The 23,810-nt window shown below is 42.5% G+C and overlaps 1 protein-coding gene across 1 annotated transcript in view; it reads left to right on the plus strand.

The window, feature by feature from the left end:
• Window positions 1–23,810, plus strand: part of LOC142563240 (uncharacterized) — a 93,747-nt gene that overhangs the window by 14,082 nt on the left and 55,855 nt on the right. Inside the window, exon 3 of the mRNA XM_075673792.1 lies at window positions 583–645. Within this exon, the coding sequence (XP_075529907.1) occupies window positions 583–645 (63 nt within the window). The remainder of the gene's footprint in view (window positions 1–582; window positions 646–23,810) is intronic.

Raw genomic sequence — 23,810 nt, forward strand, 5'->3', positions numbered from 1 at the left:
AGTCTTGTACTCTGGATGGCCTAATGTCATCAAAATAGCTTGTCTGGAAACATACTTCCTCAGCTTTGCATTTACGATGCCAACCTCACGGCACTAGACAAGATCATTTGTAGTTTTTAAATGGCATATACTAAACTACTTAATTTGCGTGACAACGCTTTTAATGGCTCTCAAGAAATCAGTGGTCATTCGGGAACCTTATCTTTCGCCAGTGGAAGCGTAACTGTATGGCTAACCAATATAATATGGAGCACCAGTAGAGCTTGATTTATTTCGAAGAAGTTCAATTGAAAGGCACTTAAAGTTGTACTTGTGACACTGGAATAACAACTTTTTGCGCTTCTGAAGAAGTATTCAGTCGAACACCAAATACAAAATTTTCAATATGTTTAGGTGCAGCGTCGAGAGTCAGCCATAGAGAGCAACATTGTACGACAATAAGATGAATTGAAGACACGCGGACGCGTTTTTGCTGCTGGTTTAATATGAAAACGAGGTTATTGTATAACAATAGCGAAAATGACAAACTACAACTTTAGGCGCAGTTATTCTTTGTTCAAAATGCATTTTCTTGTTTTTCAGGCTGAACAACATTTTAATAACGAGTCAGTAATGATAAAAATCAATGTGAGCAGTATAAGGAAGGTAAGACTGTTTTAAAGCAACTGAATCGCGTATTTTAGGATAGTAGGCAATATATCGTCTTCAGCTTTACGATACCATAACGTCCTCTTTGTGCTGAGGAGGAATATTGTTGCTGTTCAGCAAGCGTAAAGTGCTTTTCAACATCCCTGACCGAGAATTGTTGCAACAGACGCGTGGTCAACTGTGTAATTGCATTCTGTAGAAAAACAAAGGTTCGAGCACTATCTTATTCTTATGCTATAGTAATATAGGGAAAACAACAATAAACACATCAGATTATACTTCTCCTTATTTAACAATAACCTCGAGCATCCGCTCGTGTTACGTAAAAATTTAATGACCTTATTAAGATACATAAATGAGTTATATCAATAAATGAGTGTCCATCAGGTAGCGTAATTCTAGTTCACAGCGTGTATATTTAAAGAGGCGGACATTACTTTCACGACAGATCAAAACACGTATTCAGCTAAATAAAAAATGACAATTAACTTCTCAAATAATTACTTTATGGCGCATGTGATAAATTATGGATTGTAGCCTGTATATTGGCAAGGCATGTCCGCCTTGAATGGAATTACCCGAATGACACCAGTTTGGTGATATGCGCCATTGAATCCGATATAAAAATAGACTGTTGTTTCACCTACAAATTTAGCACAACACTCTTAATGCATTGAAGGCCTAAAGTAACAGCAACGCCCATGTATTTCGTCCTACATTTTGATAAGTAATACCTCTAAACTGTTGCCATCCTGGAGGTTCATCTCAAGTGTATATTTCATGCAAACTCACCCACAACGATTCGGAAATTGCTGTATGTGCCACAAAGTAATCAATAAGGAAGATAATTATTACAGCTTTGGTAATTATATGAATGCGCGTTTGGTTTTCTGACACCAGTAATCTCCGCCCTTTTGAATAGGATATCGTGCAAGGATACCGTGCTCAAGCACAAGAATTACAGTATCTGCAGACTGCATGAAAATTTTAGGAAACTCAAAAATGTATACCTTGTATATATCTTGAAAGGAGCAACTACCACGGCACCTTTACCACGAGAACATACCAATTAACTAAATATAATCACATACAATGTCATAGATCTCATGAAATAATGTCACGTGTAATGCAATTCATGTCATACTTGTCATGCATATCACATCATGTCATGGTATTCATGACATGATGCGCGTCATGTCCTGCATACCTAATGAATATCCCCTCAAGGAATGACCACCACAATATCACAATAACGAGGACGTAGGTGCCCAAATCTCACGTTATGCATACATGCATGTCATTTGCTGAATAACCCAATATATCCCATTTAAAGAGCGATCATAGCGGTATCATGAGTGATGAGCACATAACAAGTGGACCAACTTGATCGACAGCTGAGGCCACTGGTTGGGCACAAGAGCACAGACAGACAGACAGACACAGACAGACAGACACTGACAGACAGACACTGACAGACAGACAGACAGACAGCCAGACAGACAGACAGACTCAAGGCACCGAAAGTGCGATAACAACGCTTTGCACTATAAGGCCTTTTAGCAAGACCTTCCAATTTTCTAAAGCCTTCAATTGCAATTTTATGTTCACTATTTTCAGAAGGAGGATTGGCTGGTATTTTACGACAATAAATCCATTAATGGGCCCGAGACATTAAATAATATGACAAAATACGCACAATCATTAGGCTTGTCTAATAATACTATTTTATACCATGCTTCAGGGTGAGTACTGTAAAACTTTCTGACGTATTTTTCACTCAGCTAGTGAGAAATAAATAAAAGTTAACGCCAGTTAGCTTGCGCTTACTTCTACGCTCAAAAAAACCTCTCTGTCCCTTTGCTTCTAATATACTGCCGAAATAACGACAGTGTGTATGTTTTCAGCATTGGCACTTCAGTACAATCAAAATACTCAAAAAATACGCTTCGTCGTACTGAAATTTTGTGTTAGCACTTGTCCTTTTTCAGAAAGAAATCAGGGCAAGCAAAACACAGGTAGTTTCATTAAATTGGCAAACAGATAAGAATGAGTGAATAATAGCTGATTGTTTTAATATGTGAGCAGCTCAACTTTGATGCCAATACTATAAATTAGGAAGGAAAAAATACTTTAGATTGTCAACGTAAAAATTTTCAGGCATAGTAAAGTAGATTATCTAGTCGTGTCGAATAATCCTGCAGTGCTAGCTCCCACTCTGCACATAAAATATTAGGTAAATGAATGGGATGCGCTCACAGAAATGTAATTTGGACTTTGAATTGGTTTTCATCCAGTTTATCAGCTTGTGTTAAGTAGTGACACATATCACTTCAGCAATGTTGAGTAGCGCGGTTATACGGAGCACAACCAAATTTGCAGCGGATGCGATAGTCATACAGTAGAAGTGGACTAACTAAATTAAAACAACATCCATCAACTGCGTATAAGACAATTATAGAGAAATAATGATACAAAAATATAACCGGAGTGCTTCAAGTGCTAAAGAAACCCTAGCAGTAAACAAACAAATTTGCTGTTTCGCCCAACAAGCGAAGCATCGACTGCGATATCAAATCAATAAACAGCTGTATGAAGTGAGTTTAGTAATTTTATCCGCTGTATAAACTGCAGTAATCATTCGCGTACTAAATAACGAGCATGGTACCACTCGTGCGCTGAAAGCGTTAACAGATCTGAATGAATGGCTACGGACACTCGCTAATAAATGGCTCGTACGATGAAGAGCAACGGCAACGGTCGAGCGTTGCTTCGTGTGGCCTTTAGGTTAACGAAGCTCCAAACCTTTAGACTACGTCGCCTCAGACACAGTGCACACGAAACCCCAAGCCATGTTGGCTGTCGTAGAATTTGTAGACGGCGCAGATTAGCTCCAACATTGAAAGCGCTCACGTCCCTTCCCTTTTAAGGCCCAAGATAGGCGAGCGGGAAGACAGCTCCCGTAAAGCAACCATTCTTCTGGGCTGACCTTACCACACTTTTTCACGTGCTCACAGCAAACAGCGTCGCAGGGTGAGGCGTGATTTTATCACACAAGGACATTATACGAAACTTCACGGCAAGGACGGAAATTCAAATGAAGTGTCTTGATAATTGCTGGAGCAATGATAATCGTTTACAAAGTACAAAATTTACGAGAGCGGTACATGCGAATAACCGAGACTGCAACCTCTCACGAAACAGAATTCACCATCTAACGACTCATGAAAAAATACCACCATGCGTAGGCGCTTGCACTGGAGGCATTAAGGCAGCTGGCACCACTGGCAAGGCACTGACCAAAGTAGATACATGCGGGAGGTACCAAATATTAGGAAGGGATAAATAAGATACCACCTTGTTTATTTAATTTTTGAAATTAGTTGTTATCATAAATAGTTTATGCCTGGTTCAAATATAGTCATTTCTATAATGTTCCAATCTGTCGGAGAACAAATGTGGGCCGGTCCCAAAAGCAGTGTAGGCTAACACAGTGTCTGAAAGAAATCAATATCTGCTACGGGAAAGAAAGTCGTTCAAAGGAGCTTCGGCACCAAAGAAGCACGCATACGGTCATGTGAATCAGACGAATGAATACATCATTGCGCGCCTCCTTCCCTCATGCCAAAATCGCTTTTAAACGTCTTGAGCAAGGAACCTGTAGCTTTGTAGGGCTACATAGAGCGAAGAGCCTAAGGCTACATAAGTGCTAGTATATTTAAATGACAAAGCTATCAGCATCTTATGAGAGAGTAGAGAATTGTCGTTGCTTGCCTTAAAAATATTTTCTCATCATAGCCACTCTTGTGAGAGGATTGTTTGTGAGCCCTTGCAGAGTGTATTTAAATTATGGCTGTGTTTATACTGTACATGACCAAAATGACTGTCAAGGGGTGCATAATCTATTATTAAGGAAGAGCGAGGTTCCCATAGTATCAATGACTACTATTACAGTTACCCTGAAAGAGGGAATATCATTTGTCTGTTTGCGTAACTAGTCGCTTATTTCATCGCAATTTTTCGCATACTTTGTGTCTTCATTCTCGCGTGAACCTGCTACAGATAGGCAATATCGAAAATAAAGAGACTAATAAAAATGTTCTCGTTCTGTACAGGTTGATGTGTGTCAATTGCTACGTTAAGTTTAAGTTTTCACCCCTGCAACTCACATTACACTCTTTTTTTAATTGGAATCACTACTTGCGCATAGTTGAAGCGGGGGTGTCTACGAAATTAATGAAAAAATAAAACGAAATAAAACTGCAAGAACAAGAGCAAAATGGAACATCAGTGTCAGCAACAGTCACACGAAACGTGCCAGAGAAAGCAAAAAGTCACAATATAACAAGGCATGTGGGGCTAGGTTAACTCTTATGTATCTTGACTACGTTTGATAGAAAGTTGGCTCTAGTAAGGTGGCAAGCGACCACGGTGTAAGAATAATTTAGGTGTTGACACTGCGGCCGGCGCACCGTCCTGGTTGTGTTCGCCGCCGGCGCTGTTTCCGTTTCCCGGCGACAGGTGGCGCTAGTAGGTGGAGGCTCTCGGATTTGCGCTGCGTAGGTTATCGATGCTAAGCGTTGCTCGTTTGTCGAGCTCGATATCGGGGTATATAGAAAAGTATGCACAGGCATGAATACACCGGGATTCTGCAGTAACAAGACTGATTATCTAAATGAATGCGCAACTGATTTCTCGACGACGTTTTTATTATAGATCTGGTATCTAGCATACGTTGAAGCCAGTGTATCAATCGTATTTTCTAGTTGCGCCCGCCAATGTTAGCTAATTAAAGCAAAAATAAATAAATTGTAGCCGGATTTTCGGGGAAATAGCGTAAGGACAGCTAGCCAAAATGCCGTTCCGAGCTTCGGTCGTCAACCCAGCAATCTCGCGCTGTGCGCTGGCGGTGCGGCTGCCGCCGCTGCTCATCTTCCTCTTTACAAAATAAACGTCCTCAAAGCACCTTGAACCATTGCACCTCTAGCTTACACATGTACTTGGTTACAAACTTCGCTCGACACGCGACCCCTACGCAGGCTTCTGCTCAGTGTTAAGGCGATGGCGGTTATACTTTGCGCCAGTACTGCAAGCCGTGTGCAGTACAGCTTGATGAAGGGCATGTCACACGGCTAAATCCATCGCAACTCTCAAAGCAGTATATCTTGCGCTAGTTGCCCATGAATGGGCATAATTTTTCTATTCTACTCTGTCATTTCAAGAGAACAATGCGCGCTCTTATATTAGAAAAAAAAATGTCCGACCTGAAGTAGGTCTGGTGGTGTGTACAGTGCTCTTACATTTGTGTAGAATATTAGGAATGGCATGCTGAAAGGGGGGCTGAACATATAATTTATTCTGTTACAAAACTATACATTGCATGGCACAAACTGTTTAATACATACATTCACAAAAAATCTAACAAAATTAGTACATTCTGTAAACTTGGCAACACGATTCAGGATGAACAAAGTTTCGCAAGCTTTTTTTTCTCTTGAGCTTGTTTTTTCAAGTTCATGGTTGCAGCTTTGCAGTGCTGCCTCATTCCCATGGTTAAGAAATAGTGCAGAATTTGTGCAATGACCTCTTCTTTGTGCTCAGCACATGGAAAAGTCAAGGTCTTTGTGTCAAGCACATGCTCCACCGTTTCCCAGTATACAGACTGACTGTCGGCATTTTTTGCAAAGTGCTCCTCAGCTACTCTCAACAGCTCAAAGAGATTCGCGTTGGGGTGCAACAGTCCACCCCTGCTCTTTGTGTTGGTCAGGGATGCTTCAGCAGAGCTGTTTTGCGGAATGGTAAAAGCAGACCGGCAACAATCGCACGTGGTGGCTTTCATCAACTTTCGGCTCAAGAATCCAACCACATAGTAAAGTATGCAGTCGACGACTTGCGCTGTATACTTTCCGTTTACTGTGATAACATCCTCACATTCCCAGTCCTCAACAAGAATCAGTTTATCAAGCTTTTCTTTTAGCTGATCAATGAAGCCAGGCGAAGAGTTGCTTGCACTGCCTAGTTCGATCAGGGCTCTGAAGTCTGATGCGTCTAGTAATGGCTTCTCATCGACCACGCAGCAATTGCCAAACTTGGGAGGCCTCAGAAGGCTGTAAATGGACATTGTATTGTACAGTTGCATAAATGTTGGCATTGAAGGATGGTCATTCTGGCTTCCAGCAAGTCTTATCTTGCCAAAGAATCTTTCGATCGGATCTTGATTCATTTTATTTGTAAGAACGTATCTGAACTCGTACTGATGCAAAAGAACCTCACAAAGCTCTTTAGTTGATCTCAAGGTAACTCGGAGCCCTTCAGAAGTGCTTTTTGTCAGGAACATATCTTTCGTGATATTTCCACTCTGCAGCTCTTTTTCCCAGTTATCCAACCATTCTACCCCACGTGACAGAATGCCTAGGTCAGAGCCCTGCTTTGTGACACCTTCATGAGGAAACCGCCGGTTCAAGGCATCGAAAAGATTATTAAGAAACAATGTGAATTCTTGCGTGGCTTCAGTGTCTCCCAGACTGCGCACACCACGGTTTCTGTAAAATTCAATACCTGCTGCCATCGAGCGACTGAACACTTGCGTGGCAAGCTTTACCCGCATCTTTTCACAGTTGCTTGGATAAATGTGGGAATGTGTTATTTTTGGACACACCTTCAAAGCTCCAACATTCGCTTGGTCTTCTTTATAAACTGCTGCATAGTCCTCCCACCTAATCCAACGTCCCTCCTTTTTCAGGTACCTTTGTTGCAAAAGACGGTTCCTGATGCATTTAAAGAGGTGTGGAGCATCAGAAAATGCAAAAACTTTTCGTGTGGGGTCGCTTGGATGTGTGAAGGAGTTCCGGCAGGCTTCTAGTGACCCACTTATACCCAGTGTTCGCCACATAGTCCTGTTTGTCGAAGCTCCATCACAAACAAACCCATGAATTTTTGCTCCAGCTTCCTCCATAAGTAAAATTGCCTGAAGGAGCAACTGTGCAAGAATAGTACCCCTCGTGGCACCTTTTGCTGCAAAAACACCTATTGGCTGAGCATAACTTTCACCAAAAGGGCAGAACATAAAAACAAGAGCATGGTCTGCAAGCTCGGTACTGTTTTCCGTCTCTGATGCCAGAAGGTCATTGTCTTTGAGTTGACAGCCTTACTTTTACGGACTTGCATCTCATCAAAGATGATAATACCGTGCCGCTTGAAGTCACCTTTCTTTTCAAGTTTCTTTTTTAAGGCTATGAAGAACTTACTATCAAAGCCTGTTTTAAAGCCCACCAATGAGATGTAGCGGTGTATTGTTCGTACTGAAGGCAAGGCGAGAATTTCACTCTCCATCAAGAATCTGTATCCTCCAGGTGACCTAATATGGAGGAGAAGGCAGAGCAAGATCCAGTCATCTGAGTATCTTCTACCGTTTTTTGAGCGAGCTTTGCCTGCAGCTACACACTCTTTCAACACCAGCTTTTGCGCTTCAGGAAGGTTTGCTTCTCTGGAAAGGCGTTCGAGTGTTTCATTACTGATTTCTAGTAGTTTTGATTTGCAGTTAGCCAATTCTTGTTCAAGATTATGTTTTTGTTTTTGAAGCCGCACTTTTGACTTGTAGCAGGCAATCCTGGCGCGCCGCAACATTTCAATGCGTGTTTTTTTCGATGGACTGGCCGGAATGCGAATGTGTTTCAGTTGAGAATTCTTTTTCTTTCGTGCAGCATGAATACGAAGTACATCTTTTAACTTAGCACATGCATTGCAACTTGTACTCTCTGTCACTAGTAGGCAACGGTTGTGCCGCCAGGTTCCACATTTGTCAATATATGCGCACTCGGGGCGTATATTATTGTACATTTCACCACTGGGACCACCTGCACACACATGCATTTCATGAAAGACCCGTACTGCACACTCTATATCAGCTAGGGAATTCATGGGCAAACCAGAACTTATGGTCTGTACGTTAACAAAACGGCCATAAACAAAACATTTCACTGACAAGGAGTCATTATGTGATGTGGTTACTTCTAGTACTTTTCTATGAAAAGGCGCCTGGTTACTCTCTTTCGGCAATTCTAGCTCCCTGAAAACACCAGATTTAACCCCAAATCTGTCAGAAACTTGGACTGCCCAGGCTTCACTTGGGAGTTTAAGGCTGGAAGCACAGCCTGACAGAGCGGAAATTGTCATTTGCTGTCCTCCGTCCTGGAGGAACAGGGACTCGGTGGGTCGCTGCTCTTGCGTTGGTCCATGACTTCTCTCTTGCTCCGTAGTTTTTTGAGATGAGGAAGAAACTTGTTGCTGAATGAAAAGAAATGATAGAATTAGGAATGTTTCTGCCGTCCGAACTAAGCCAAAGTTTCGTTTACGTCATCTATATTATGTCATTACTTCTCTTAACAAGTCGGTGTTATATGTTTCTTACTATTTTATTATTTCTTATTAATCTAAAATTTTCCTGTTACCAACCTCTTCTTTAACGCCTGAACGGCGCTGAAATTAAATAAATGAAAGTGCACTTTCCGGATGGCACCTAATAGTGAGCAAAGCTTATGCGATTACTAGCACACTGTGCTCTTAGATGTCCAATGAGATCCTGGCTAATTAATTATAATCAAATAAATATACTGAAGGGAAGAAAACACGGCTGCAGCAACCGTATCGTATTTACGATAATTTCCGCTCAGTAGGTATTGTAGAACAATATCATGATTTGTTGCGCCTAGTGAGCTTAGGTGAAGCGGCTGGAGGAATGCCACCTGAATTTAAAACAGGAAATTACCTTTTCAGCTGTGTGACTAGGTGCGTCGGCAGTGCATGTGCCACTCAATGTGTCAGTATCGTGTTGAAAAGGATCCTTTTCTTCACGTGGAGGGGGCGCGACGCTGCTGAAATCCAAGCGTGGCCTCTTACAAGGCGCGTCTGTTGATTCGGCATCAGAATATTTTGAACTCGTTGTGTCAACCAGCAATAAACTTGGTGTATTTTCAACGGCCAGGTGTAGCTCTTCAGAAGCATTCGACGCTTCTGGCTGTCCTTGCTTCTTAGGCTTCTGAGAAGTCGGCGGCAGAGCCTGCCGTTTCCGCGGAGGTTTTCTCGTTTTTTGCTGCACAGTCAAGTATCCTGGGCAATTCGGGAAAATGCTAGGCACAGCGTCGGGTGAGAGCACCGGCTTTTTTTGTGCGTGCAGAAGGACGTTCCCCTTGTATTCCGCGTGATATGTTGCAGAGATCACTTCATTCGGGAAGTGCTTCGCGCACACGTGGTCGGTAGGCTGCAAAACTCTGTCTGCTCTCGGAATCGCCCGTCGCCACTTTTCTAAACGTTCGGGTTCACGCGGAGCCTTGAAAAGCGACACACGCTCCGTGCATGTCCGATACCCCGACTTGCAATTCGGTACAAAGCACTTCTTGCCCATTTTGAAGCGCAGCAAGCCTGAGCGCAACTAATTGCACTCGGCGTCACATGACGCGGCGTGGTATACGTTGAGTGAATCCCAGCAGAATACCAATCAGCCGAACAATGCACTCACAGGACTGACAGGCACAACCAAACACTTTTCGAGAATCCGGAGAAGCCTTCACACACACACACACACACACACACGAGTTTCAGCAAGTACACTTCTGCACCTATACCACGTGTATTCACCCCGCGCGTGGCGTGAAAATTTCTGAACGCACCCGAGCGGGCAGCGCGGGCCCCTGGGCTCCCATACTACAGCGCCATCTGTACCCTTGCGGCGAAAACTACCGCCGATTCAAGGTCATCTGCGAACACAATCTGCCCGCGCGTTCTCTCTACGGGGAGCGGCGAGTGTCAGCACCTAAATTATTCCTACACCGTGCAAGCGACTCACTGATTGCGGCAACAGCAGTAATTGGTAAGTTGTCCCACTTGGATATTGTGTGAAGCAAAAAGGACTACAAGAATGAGGTACGGCACCTAATTTCTCTAATTTTCTTTAACATTATTCCTTCTTAGTTTGTGGGAGGCTTGAAGTACTTCTGGTGATCAATGTCAGAGCTCTCATGGGCTCGCTTGTCCAGAAAGGAAAGTGAGAAAAAGCAGTGACGGGTTTCAAGTGAATGTCGTGTAAACATTTTGGGGGTTGTAACACCAACCTTATGGCAAAATGAATTAGTTGCAAAATGTGCGCGGCGTCTTTGAACCGCTATTACCTTTTGAATTATTACGTTAGTATAAGGATCTCACACAATGAGAGCGTATTCTAGAATGGGCCGTAGGTTGCTTTTATGCGACACTGTTTTTACTTCCTGGGGCGACTCCTGGAAGCTGAATTTTATGGTTATAGTTGCAATATGCTTATTCCAGGTGAGCTATAATAAGAAGGCTACAAATATATGTTAAAATTTTTCGCAATATAAAAGCTTTCATTATTCAGGTAGAAAATACATATTAAGGCATTGCGTTTCCGTCTGACGAGGATGTAGTTACATTTGGAGGGGTTTAATTTATTATTCCATTTTTTCACGTCATGATAGCATATAGGTGAGCTAATTTTGTAAGTTGGTGGCAATGTCAGCACAAATAATTTGTTCGCATAATACACATTCATATAGTCATCTGCACGAAGCCTCAGTGCTGATAAGACCTTTCCACAGGAATTAATTGGGAAATTTACCTACAGAAACCTCATTACATTTCAAAACGAACTGATCATAGTTGCAAAATCCTCGAGTACCCTGCCAAGACGAACATGTATGCCAACTCCTTTTTTTGTTCGAACAATTAAACAGTGGGGGGGAATAGGCTGACTGAAAAGCAAGTGCATTGTGTGAATGAAGATGTATTTTATTCTATGTTGTAACCCCCTGCTGTAACGCCTTTGGGCGCTGCGAGGTAATTGATGAATAAAGAATAAATAAATAAATCAGGGATTGCGAGGGCCCCAGTAGACACCCATGAGGGCCACCAGATGCTACAGTGACAAATTCAGATTTCGAACCGGTGATTACAGCATTATGGAAACAGTCATTGAGATAAATATGTAGCCAGTTAGTGATGATTTACGTTGCACCCAGTTGCAAGAGCTGAAGAAGCAGTAAGGAGTTTTGTATTGCTTCGAAAACTTTTCTATAGTTTAGTGTGATAAAATCATTTTGTTTAGGCTTATCATATGCTAATATGACATCACCCGAAAATTCTACTAACTATGTTGGGAAGAAAGGCCTCTTCGGAACGGACACGAACTTATATTCTGCAGAGTGATGACATGCGCATGAATAAAAAATGTGTTCAGGGATTTTGAGCATATCCTGCTTACAGACAGATGTCCTGCACTTGGGAAAATGAGATTCACGGCCACGTTTACGCATGGCAACTAAGCCGGTTATGTTTCATTTAATCGTAACAGAGATGACGATAAGGAGCCTTTAATTGTTGCCACCAAATACCTGGAAAGAGCGGTTGCACATGCTTTTAAAACATTACACTGAACTTGGTCAGGACCAATTGCGTAGGGGTGTATAACCCTAAAAGCAGTGTTAATACGCAGTGAAGCCATATGCAAAAGGTGGCCGTGGCCTTTAAAAGCGAGGAGGGCTAGCACACAAAATTTATCATTGGGACGAAATAAAAACTCTCACACACTATATGGCACGCCAATACTAAGAATCTTTTTTCTATCTTGAGAAGAAAAAAATTAATTATGGTGTTTTACTTGTCAAAAGTATTTTCTGATTATAAGGCACGCCGTAGTGGAGGACTCCTGAAATATCGACTACCTGGGGTTCTTTAACGTGCACCTAAACACACGCATGTTTTCGCATTTCGCTCCTATCGAAATGCGGCTGCTGTGACCGGGATTCGATCCCGCGAGCTTGTGCTTCACAGCCTAACACCATAGCCATTGAGCAGCCACGGCGGGTCTATCTTGAGAACAGAATCGACATCAGCAGAACCGCAAAACTGCTTTACATATTTTTCAGATATTCTATATCTTCAGAGCATAATTGGCGGAACTCCAATGACTTCAATCGTTTGTCAGGTAAGAAATCTACTAGTATAAAGCCCTGTATCTTCACACCACTACTTCATTCCACGCAGCTTGCACGTTGGTAGCACAAGACTTCACACCCACTCTAATAATATCTGTCATGCGAGCATTGCTTTTTTCGTCAAATTGCACCACAAGCTACAGTACCAGCGTTTAAACTTGGTAACGCGACAGCAGTCGTGTATCACACATAAGTAAATATAAAACACGGTGAAACAATGAAGAAGGTTCAATCATTGACTACAAATTTTGGAAAGCTGGGCATTTGCTGCACTTTAGCAGTACCTTCGCAAGAATCTATCATACTTCAGTGTTGCGGAATTCGAATTTCGGGAATCTTTAAAATACCTGTTGCAAATACGAAGACGTTCGTTTTTACAGATAGCCTCACGCAACACCTCACTCTCAAGAAGAGCAGCAAGGGTTCGCTTTTGCTGGTTCTGACAATGCCTCAGGCGTTGGCTCTTCTGCGTCGAGGAGCGCTTGTGCCCAGAAAGAGAGCGAGGGTGACGTGGTGCGTGGCATCGAGGTATTGCCCTCTCCCCTCACACAATATCTGGTGCACCAACGCTTCAGAAAGTGGACCCTTTCACCTACTCTGCTTGTTCAAGGCGAGTTCGTGGCCTGGCACCGCAGCTAATGGCAATGAAAGTTTAGGTACTCGTTTTGCCGCTACAGATGACAGAGGGCCGTTATTTTTTCATTAAATAGTATATTTGATGATTTCTCATCAAAACATATCGAATCTACTCGAAGTGTCCCAAATTACAGAGACGAGATATATATGACTAGGAGAGAAATGTTCGACACTTCAGTGCGATCGAATTTTATTGCGTTAAAATTAGTAATATTTCCGTCGAATTGGCAAAACACAACAATATCTTAGAATAACGCACGAAGATAGAGAAATTTTGTCCGTGCAATTAACTTTCGCGAGGAAATGGCAAAGATTGTGTCAACGGCGCGCTCTTGATGTCCAGGCTAGCAGGCCCCAGCAGACCTCAGCCCTCGCGAGACCGCGTCCAGGAGGGCCAGCTTTTCTCATATACCACGTCGTCTAGCATATAGCATGTCATATCTAAACATGCCAAGCGTCGTCACGCGCTTGATTGCTCGTGAGAAACGGAGTTATCTGCCGCTTGTCGATGCTTGCGTCCGTTGCGTAATGTGACCTCTAATTGACCATAGAAAAGAAAGCGAAATCTTCTCCAAATGCCAGCACCTTTACCTCTGTTCCAGAAACAGCGAAGCCATGAATATTACTAGAGGGAATTAAGTTTAAACCCAGAACTTCTAAGTAAAGGGCAAAAAGTAATGGCGACGTGAGAAACCTTTAACAGGCTTCTACGGGTAATTACCAATCAAACGAGTTTAACCATAGTTGTAGCACAGCTTCAGATCTTCAAATATAACAGAGCCGTCGTTAGCATGCTCGAGCAGAGAAAACAGAAAATATTGACGGACCCTATCCTTCACCTTAGCTTAGTCTACTTGGAGCATTGGTGATTGGTGACGAGAACTGGGGCAGTGTTCCACAACTCTAGGGGCGATGCGCATGTTTCTTTTTATTGAGCGGCCTTTAAGACCACACGTCTTGTGAGAACCAATAAGTATGGACATTGCAAATTGTAGTCTGTTTGATAATAGCTTTGGAAGCCATTTTTCACAACTGAAAGACTTCTATGATCAAAAAAAACTTCTAACGAGACGATTTTCCATTGTTTATGTAGTGTAACCTTTTGCCTTCCTTGCAGAGAACAGTTCACTGTAATAACTGTACTGTGAAGTGTTTGATTTGTGCTCGTAGACGCAGCTATGACTGTTTGGCTCTTTTGTAGATACCTTACGCAAGTACGTTTTATATTCGTAATAAATACCTTGACAGAAAATAAAAGCGTCCGTGGTGTAGTTGTTTCAATATCAGCCTTCTGTGCTAGAAATCCTGTGTTGTAATCGTCCGCTGTACACTTTTATTAATGTTTATTTAATTATTTGAAACGTCGTACTGTGCGGAAACTGAGATTGCACTGACGCAGAGCTGTTTGAATTTAACCAGTGAAAAACCGGTGTATTAACCGATATTGCATGCTGGTTGAATAACCATTCTTACAGCTTCGCAGATCCTAGCCCCAGTTCGCTCTATTAATTATTGTATGAAACCCTACGCTTGAGACGGTAATCTCGTAAACTACTTTTTCGCTGTAGTGCTCCTAGTTGGCGCAATCCCGTTAAAAGTGTTTGGCGTTAGAGGCGAGATGCGCACAAAAACTGTTTGCAACTCGGCAAGAAAACTTCGCTTTAATAATCTTACAATGCCTGGCAAATTGCAGACGTCTCCACAAACGGGACATTTTGCAAAGAGCCAAGCGCGGTGATATTTGTGGAGTTTCAAGGAAAGTTAAATCCACGCAGCATGGTGAAAGGAACGGCGGGCACGTGAGTCATGAATCTCTCCTGATCTACGTTTAACTGCATAAGGCAATTTGCTACACACGTTAGGAAAGAAGGCAAACAAACGACGTTTGCTTTCAGCGTAGCATCACGCCAATTCCCTAAGGAACGACAGTATTCATTGAGCGAATTCGTTTCTACAAATTCTCATCTTGTATCTCTGATCATGGATTTATTGTTTTAGTAAACTCTTATTCAAAACAAGGGTAATGAGCGAAATGTTAACAGCACCTGAGGAATCTTCTGTAGCTTCACTAGATAACTTTGTTTGCATTGGCAGTTCTAATGTGTAATGCCCACAACACACACAGAAAAATTGTTGACATATAAAGGTATATTCAATAGCCTGGCATTGATCTAGCACAAATATTCCAAAATCATAAGATCTCTTTTTTTAATTTCTTAGTTCCAGTATATTTCACAAATCGTACATAGTCGTGATGAAGATCATGAATTAGATCAGTTTTATGAGGATGTGGAATTAGCCGTCAGAAAGTGGAAACTTAGTACACTGTTTAAACTTAAAGAAGAGAATTTGCGCTAAAAAAGACACGGACGAGTAAGGACATGGACGGGCGCAAACTCGCGACTGATTTTATTCAGAAAGAACATAAATATATATATATCTAGATTCTTGTTTAATCATTGCCTAAGCGCACATGCCAAGAACGTTTTCTCTTTCTTATACAAATAGATACTAGATTCGCTTACGCATTCATCACCCGACTTATCAATGTAAAAAGCCTCTGCGAGTTCACGTGCTACCTGGTCACGACTGCGCCTTAAGATTTTGGTTCTAGCCAGCAAAGGCTGGCATGCTTTATCAGGCGTAGCCAAAGGGCATGCGCCGCAATATAAGGGCAAATTTGACCCTTTTTCGTTAACCATAGAAAGCTTATGTTACCTTAGTCGTTCATTTATACAACGGCCCGTCTGGTCGATATAAACTTTCCCACATGTCAGGGGAATTTCATACACAGCCCCGACCGAACACCTGACAAACTGGGTGGCGTGACGTTTCGTGCAGTCTCGCACGCCTTCCTCGCCGGAGACAATCCGGGGGCACAAAGAGGCCAACTTGCGCGGGGCAGAAAATACCACCGGCACAGCGTAGCGATTGGCTACATTCTTTAGGTTGTGGGAGACCCTATGAATATAGGGGAGAACCGCCGGTCTGGTCTTCGGTTGACCGCCACCTTCTTGAGGTGTTCTAGGTTTCAAGCTTTGCAGAAGCTTCTCTGCCACAGCAGCCACGACGGAAACGGGAAAACCAGACTTCTGTAACCTGCCAATCTGATTGTTGAGGCTGTCCTTTACCAGGTGAACACATGATTTCTGCAGGGCTTCCTTCAGGCACAGCATAACAATGGCGCGTTTTACCGTCTTAGAATGAGCGGACTCAAAAGGCAACAGGTCTTTCCGGGCTCGTGGTGAGTACATCCAACACGTGTGATCTGGTGTTAAAGTGATGTTAATACCTAAAAACTGCAATCTATCTTGTTCAGGTAATTCGTGGGTGAAGTTCAGACCCCTCCCGTGTCGTTTAAAGACAGATAAGGTCTCTTGCACAGTAACCGTGTGCGTCAAACCTGGTTGCTTCTTAAAAATCACCAAATAATCGTCCACGTATATAAAAACTCTCAGAACTATCTTGTCTTCCAAATAACACACCAGATCACGATCAATTCTGGCCAGGAAAATGTTAGCCAGTACCGGTGCCACACAAGACCCGATGCAAATGCCCTGACGTTGAACATAAACATGGTTGTTAAAAGTTACAAAAGTGGAGCTTCTGTAAAGCTTGAAACCTAGAACGCCTCAAGAAGGTGGCGGTCAACCGAAGACCAGACCGGCGGTTCTCCCCTATATTCATAGGGTCTCCCACAACCTAAAGAATGGAGCCAATCGCTACGGTGTGCCGGTGGTATTTTCTGCCCCGCGCAAGTTGGCCTCTTTGTGCCCCCGGATTGTCTCCGGCGAGGAATGCGTGCGAGACTGCACGAAACGTCACGCCACCCAGTTTGTCAGGTGTTCGGTCGGGGCTGTGTATGAAATTCCCCTGACATGTGGAAAAGTTTACATTGGCCAGACGGGCCGTTGTATAAATGAACGACTAAGGGAACATAAGCTTTCTATGGTTAACGAAAAAGGGTCAAATTTGCCTTTATATTGCGGCGCATGCCCTTTGGCTACGCCTGATAAAGCATGCCAGCATTTGCTGGCTAGAACCAAAATCTTAAGGCGCAGTCGTAACCAGGTAACACGTGAACTCGCAGAGGCTTTTTACATTGATAAGTCAGGTGATGAATGCGTAAGCGATTCTAGTATCAATTTGTATAAGGAAGAGAAAACGTTCTTGACATGTGCGCTTAGGCAATGATTAAACAAGAATCTAGGTATATATATATTTATGTTCTTTCTGAATAAAATCAGTCGCGAGTTTTCGGCCGTCCATGTCCTTACTCGTCCGTGTCTTTCTTTAGCGCAATTCCCTTCTTTAAGTATGTACGACCGACTCGCCCAACAACGTGCTCTCCTGTAGTACACTGTAATAATGGGCAACTTCAATGGAAAAGTAGGGAAAAAGCAGGCGGGTGAAGAAGCAATTGGCAACTACAGCGTCGATTCTAGAAATCCTAGAGGATAGATGGAGGTAGAAATCGTGGAAAGGAATAAACTGCGAAGAATGATCACCTTTATCAGACAGCGGCACAACAAAATTGGGCCTCGAAAAGCCCTAATGGTGAAGCAAGGAATGACGTTGATTTCATACTTTCTGCCTATCCCCGCAGAGTACATGATGTAGAAGTGTCGGATAGTGTATAGTGCAGCGATCAAAGGTGGGTGATGCCTAGGATTCATCTCAATTTGAAAAGACAAAGAGTAAAAGTGGTCATGAAGAAACAAGCCAACCTAGATGCAGTAGTGGTAGAAGCAGGCCAATTGAGGCTTTGTACTTGCAGACCAATATGCAGCCTTAGAAGAGCGAGACAGCGAGATGAGGATGACACAGAGGTAATGAATGAAGCCATAACCAGGCTGGCTTCAAAAAATAAAACTGAAGTCGGAGCTAACACACCAAGACAACCAGTGGGTATGCTCTCCCAATCTAGGAATGGCCTAAAAAGGAACGCGAAGGAATAAAACTGTCCAACTCAAGAGATCAGATAGAATTCGCGGAACAGACAGAAGTGATCAACACGGAGAAAATAAAGGATATTCGAAATTATGAAGTAAGAAAGAGCGAGGAACAGTACAAAATGAATGCTGCATAAAATCATTGAGAAGAACAAGCCAAGCCAAAATGTACGGACTGAAAGTGAGCAGCATAATATCATCAACAATTTTGAAGATATTGTAAAAGCAGCGGAACAATTTTATACTGACCTGTGCAATGCCCTGATCACCCAGGATACGCCTTGTGAAGTAGTAATGAACAGGTTAGTGATACTCCTATAAATGACGATGAATTTAGAAAGGCCTAAAAGACATGAAAGGAGGAAAAGCGGCAGAAGAAGAAATAATCACTGTCGATTTAATCAAAGATGGAGGAAATCATGTGCTGGAAAAGCTTGTGGTCTTCTATACGAAATGTTTAAGGACTTGAATGGTCCGAAAGAAATGGAAGAATGCCAACGTTATTCTAATCCAGAAATACGGAGACGTTAAAGAATTGAAATATTATAGGCTCATTCGCTTACTTTGAGTATTGTAGAAAATATTCACTACGATACCTTCCAATACACTAAGGGCAACACTTGACTTCTGCCCACCAAGGGAAAAAGTTTGGCTTAAGGAAGGGATACTGTACATTGAATCACATCAATGGAATCAATCAGGTAATTGAGACCTCTGCAGATCACAACCAGTCTATCTATATGGCTTTCATCACAGAGGTCTTACGTAATCAAGTAGTACAGGAGGCTTACGTAAATATCTTGGAAAATATCTAGAAAAATTCCGCAGCTACCTTAATTCTCCACAAGGAAAGTAGGAAGTTACCTGTAAAACGGTGAGACAAGGAGACACAATCTCGCAAGTGTTATTGACTGCATGCTTGGGAGAAGTATTCAAGGTAATAAATTGGGGCAGCTGAGGAGTAAGGGTCATTGGCGTATATCTCATTAGCCTTCGTTTTCCAGGCGACATTGTAGTGCTCAGCAACACTGGGGACGAGTTACAGCAAATGATTGAGTATAGCCCAGATAGTGTAAGAGTGGGGTTCAATATCAATATGCAGGCAAACAAGATAATGATCAATAGCATGGCAAGGGAACGAGAGATCAGGATAGTGAGCCTCAATAGCGTTCGAAGGAATACCTAGTTGAAAAAATCACAAGGAACCCTGATCATGAGAAGTTAATTTCCAGAATAAAAATCAGTGGGAACACTTACGGCAAACAATATCAGATGCTGACTTGAAGCTTAACATTATCACTAAAAATAAAGGATTACAACCAGTGCATTCTACCGATGCTTATATGGGGGGCAGAAACTTTAATACTGATAGAGAAGCTCGAAAACAAGTTAAGGAACGCACAAAGAGCGCTTGAACGAAGAATGATAGGCGTAACATTAATGGACAGGAAGAGAGCGGGGCGGATCAGGGAGCAAACCGGGATAGCCAATATTCTAATTGACATTAAGAGAAAGAAATGGAGATGGGCAGGTCATGTAATAAGTAGATTAAGTAACCGGTACACCATTAGGGTTACAGAATGGGCGCCTAGTGAAGAGAAACGCAGTAGAGGATTGCCGAAGACTAGGTGGGGCGATGAAATTAAGAAATTTGAAGGTATAATTCGGAGTCAGTTGGCGCAGGTTAGGGGTAATAGAAAATTGCAGGGAGAGGCCTTTGTCCTGCAGTGAATTTAAAATAAGCTGATGATTGTGATGGCAGTGACAACGTACAAAAGTAAATAATTTGGTTTGCCCCCAGAGTGTTTTCTTTAAATTGTTCATCTCAGCGTAACTAAAGTAAAGGTTGGGCTTTCACTTCAGCTGCTAAGGAATCGTCGCGACCTAGTTCTCTTGTCATTATTTCGTGAATAGGCCCACTGCACTAACAAACACTCCCTACTCGTTGAAACGTCATCGCACACGTCGCACTGATACCACAATCATATTAGCATCATGCGCATCTATGGTACACCTGAAGCATGTAACTCGTCTAGAATTCCACGTGCCATTCGTCACTAGAATAACCTCCCCGATAACATAGCTGCGGGCTCTGAGTCTGAAAATTTCAGGAACTCAGTCAACTCGCTTAAGCTTTGTTAGCTATTGCTACCATACTCAATATTTGCTTGTATTTTTTCTACTTCTTCCTTGCACTGTAATACGTTTGTTTTAATCTTATCGAGTACCTTCTTATTGTACTTAAACACAGCTGTATGTAGTTATTATGTTTCTCTAACTTTTAAGATGTGCACTAGCTTTGTTTTGTCACGACATTACATGTGCTTACTTGATCATATGCCCCCTTACTCAATGCCCCATATATGGGCTTTGTAAGGCATTTCACAAATAACTAAATAAACAAATAGGCCTAGGTTGAATTAGAAAAATTCTTTTTCTTTAGGGGTTGCAATTGAAACGTCATTTCTATTTTTACTAGAGCTATGCAGCATTGGCGCACAGCCACCGATAGCTTGTTCTTCCGGAAGCCCTTCGCGTTCTCCGTCTTACAGTTGCACGTTGCCAAACTTGCTTTCTAAAGGGCTCCAAAACTATCCCTCAGGCTTGGTTACGAAAGCGTAATCCGCAGACAGCACGCTCTGCTGAAAACATCTCAGCTAAACTTACCAGTCTTGCGCGGCGTGTGGAGCTCGCTAGAGGAGCACAAAGTCACTTCTTTCTCACAACACTCTCCTTTCACCAGAACCCTATTCTTCACTTTTTATCAGACGCTATATTTCGCCATATAGGATATTCCAATGTGCGGCTGCTATTGGCCAATAGCTGACATCAATCAAGAAGGCTCTTTGAATAATTGCGATTCTTGCTATTTTTACTGCGTACGTTTATTGATCCATTTAGCCAGGCTGAAGTAAGCAAAAATCTGTTTTTGAATTTGGATAAAAGTTACATAGTTCCGAAAGACGCGAGCTGTCGTCTGCATACGCTCTCGGAAGGTGCCGCCCGCGTAGGAACTAAATTTTGGCCAGACTGCTCATTGTTGTCCTAGCCATCGAGTCTGGGTAATTTCGATTACTCTTTTTTCTCAGTGAACTAGCCTGGAACCACCTAAAACTTGAGGTCAGACCACACTCAAGATCACCTGCGGACCCTCACTCCTAGTCTCTCTTGACTAGACGCCTTAACAGGCTTCGCTTCCTATTGAGCTATTGTAAGCGCTTCAAAAATGCGCGAGCTGGATGTGGCCACAGCAGGTCAGGCTGGTGCAGTACGAAGCCAGCCCATACCACGTTGCGCGGCCACAGTGGAGCACATGAGCGCGAATATGCACTTAAGCCATGTTGTATACAAAGAAATACGCTATGCATACACGCTACAGTTGCATGTAGCTGCAGTCTGCTACGCTGCGTAGATAACGCAGCGGACTAGGGGCCCGCGACTACTGCACCGGCTGAGCGAAGTGCGTCTTGCTGAGGACAACCGCGTTCGGACCGTCGTAGGCGCCTAGCTGGGAAATAGTGGCATCTATATGAACATCAAAAATCAATTTTGAATGGTGCGCCACGGTGGCGTTCAGTAGGCATAGCGTTGTTGGCATGCCTCGTTCCGCCGTAGTCTTCGCCGTGCAAGGTATTGAAGAGTTGTACTGCGAGTTTTCATTGCCCATACTGCTGAACGCATGGAAGCACTTTTCACGGCAAAGTAGTTCTGCAGTAGCCTTTTTCAACTTCAAGTGCAGTTCTCGACTTCGCAAGAAAGTGGTTCAAAATCCTTTCAATTGTTTAGTATGTCCCAGCAATGGCAGTTCTCATGCACACCTTATATATAATTGGAGGATATAATAAATTTAATTAATAAACGTCTCGGTCCCAAGCCGAATTGACTCGAATTGACAGGAATATTTTTTGGCTGTACATAAATTCTTGGCTGCATTTAATGAACACACGAATAGAACACCTACAATATGAGCGCAGTTTAACCCCAGTGCAAAACATGGCGCCGTCCCTAAACACTTAAACGTTACTCCATTGCGCATGTTGCTGCGGAACTCGTCGACAAGCAGCAGATCGGACCTCATTTGGAACCTTGCCATTTCAATGAAGGCATCGGTGGGTTTAATAGCCTAGGACTATTCTCTACATTATTTTGGGTGGCATGTTGTCAAGGCACATAACAACAGCACAATGGTATAGTGCCTGCAGAAACCGGTTACAGCATTCTCTAGCATCAACAAATACGGTACAAATATTTGAATAACCTAAAGAGTTGCAGCATCTCGTAGATAATTTGGCCCCTCCGCTTTTTCAGCTGCAGGTAAAAAGGGTACAGCGGCTTTTTGCCTCTGATATATATGACAATGTGATCATTGTGATTTGAACTTTGTGTGAACGTTTGTCATGTTCTTCTTTTCGTGGAGTAAAATGCCTACGATAACAATGTTGCCTACAAATGCGATGGTTTCTAAATTGCGCACAGCAGATTTTTCAAATCTAAGCACAAATCTAACGGTCTCCGCCATTGGATTTTTATGCGCTTCAAGGATTCACTTTTGTAAATTGCGCGTTATTTACTTCTTTCGGATACCGGAGCCATGCGGGAGAGTACTGATGGAAGTAAGGATCATTTCGAAGGATGCAGCTGCAAAGAGGGATTAGAGCTATTGTTGCTGTTCGCCGACATGGGACGCCTGCTAAATAATTTTATTGAGAATGACTAACTCTTAGGCAACATACATATAAATTTCTTGCTTCAATACATTTTTTACCAGTTCCACCACGTCAGCATCTCCTAACAACAATATGGGTTTGTGTAACTTCACAATTCCTTCCTTTAAGGAACACAACGTTGATTGAACGGGCATCTTATGACGGGCTGTTCGCTTGTTTTATTGATAAATCAAATGCGCTGTTACTAACGTACTAGCTCCCGAATCATCTGTACGCCTAGAACTGCCTTATATATTTATTCATTATCCCAAACAAATGTAGACATGCCTATTTTTTTCACCCACTGAACTCAGTGCAAATTTTATATTTCAGTTGTTTTTTTAATAACGAAACCTTCATCACTTGGATTACCTTCTTTCTTAAATTTTCATATTTGGCACGATTCATATATTTCGCTATTATTAAAATTCTTGTTCTGTAGAATGTACCCAGTCGTAAAAAAGAACTTATCTATATATATTATATATGTAGAGTACCGTACTTATGTCGCCAGTACTATCGTACTTGTTTCAATATTTAAAAATAACTTTTTCTCCTTCGCTGCAGGTTTGGTGTGGACAAGGTCTATTTTACTCTTGAAGACTTAAAAACTATGAACGCTACATTTGCGTACGTATTTCTTTCTCTGTTCTCAAGGAAGCAGAGATGAGTGGCGTGCTATATTTGCCTCTCACTGCCGTTTTTCTGGTAGGAGGGAACGAATGAATCATTATTTTAGTACAGTCTGTTTTACTGAGTGTTTCAGACAACTTACGTATCTACACAAAGCTACGCATAGAGCAGAATGTATCGCATAACAAAATCGTATGTCTGTAACACAAATGCGAGCATATGAGTGTAATAGT

The sequence above is a fragment of the Dermacentor variabilis genome, chromosome 11 (assembly GCF_050947875.1).
Source record: "Dermacentor variabilis isolate Ectoservices chromosome 11, ASM5094787v1, whole genome shotgun sequence".
Taxonomy (NCBI): domain Eukaryota; kingdom Metazoa; phylum Arthropoda; class Arachnida; order Ixodida; family Ixodidae; genus Dermacentor; species Dermacentor variabilis.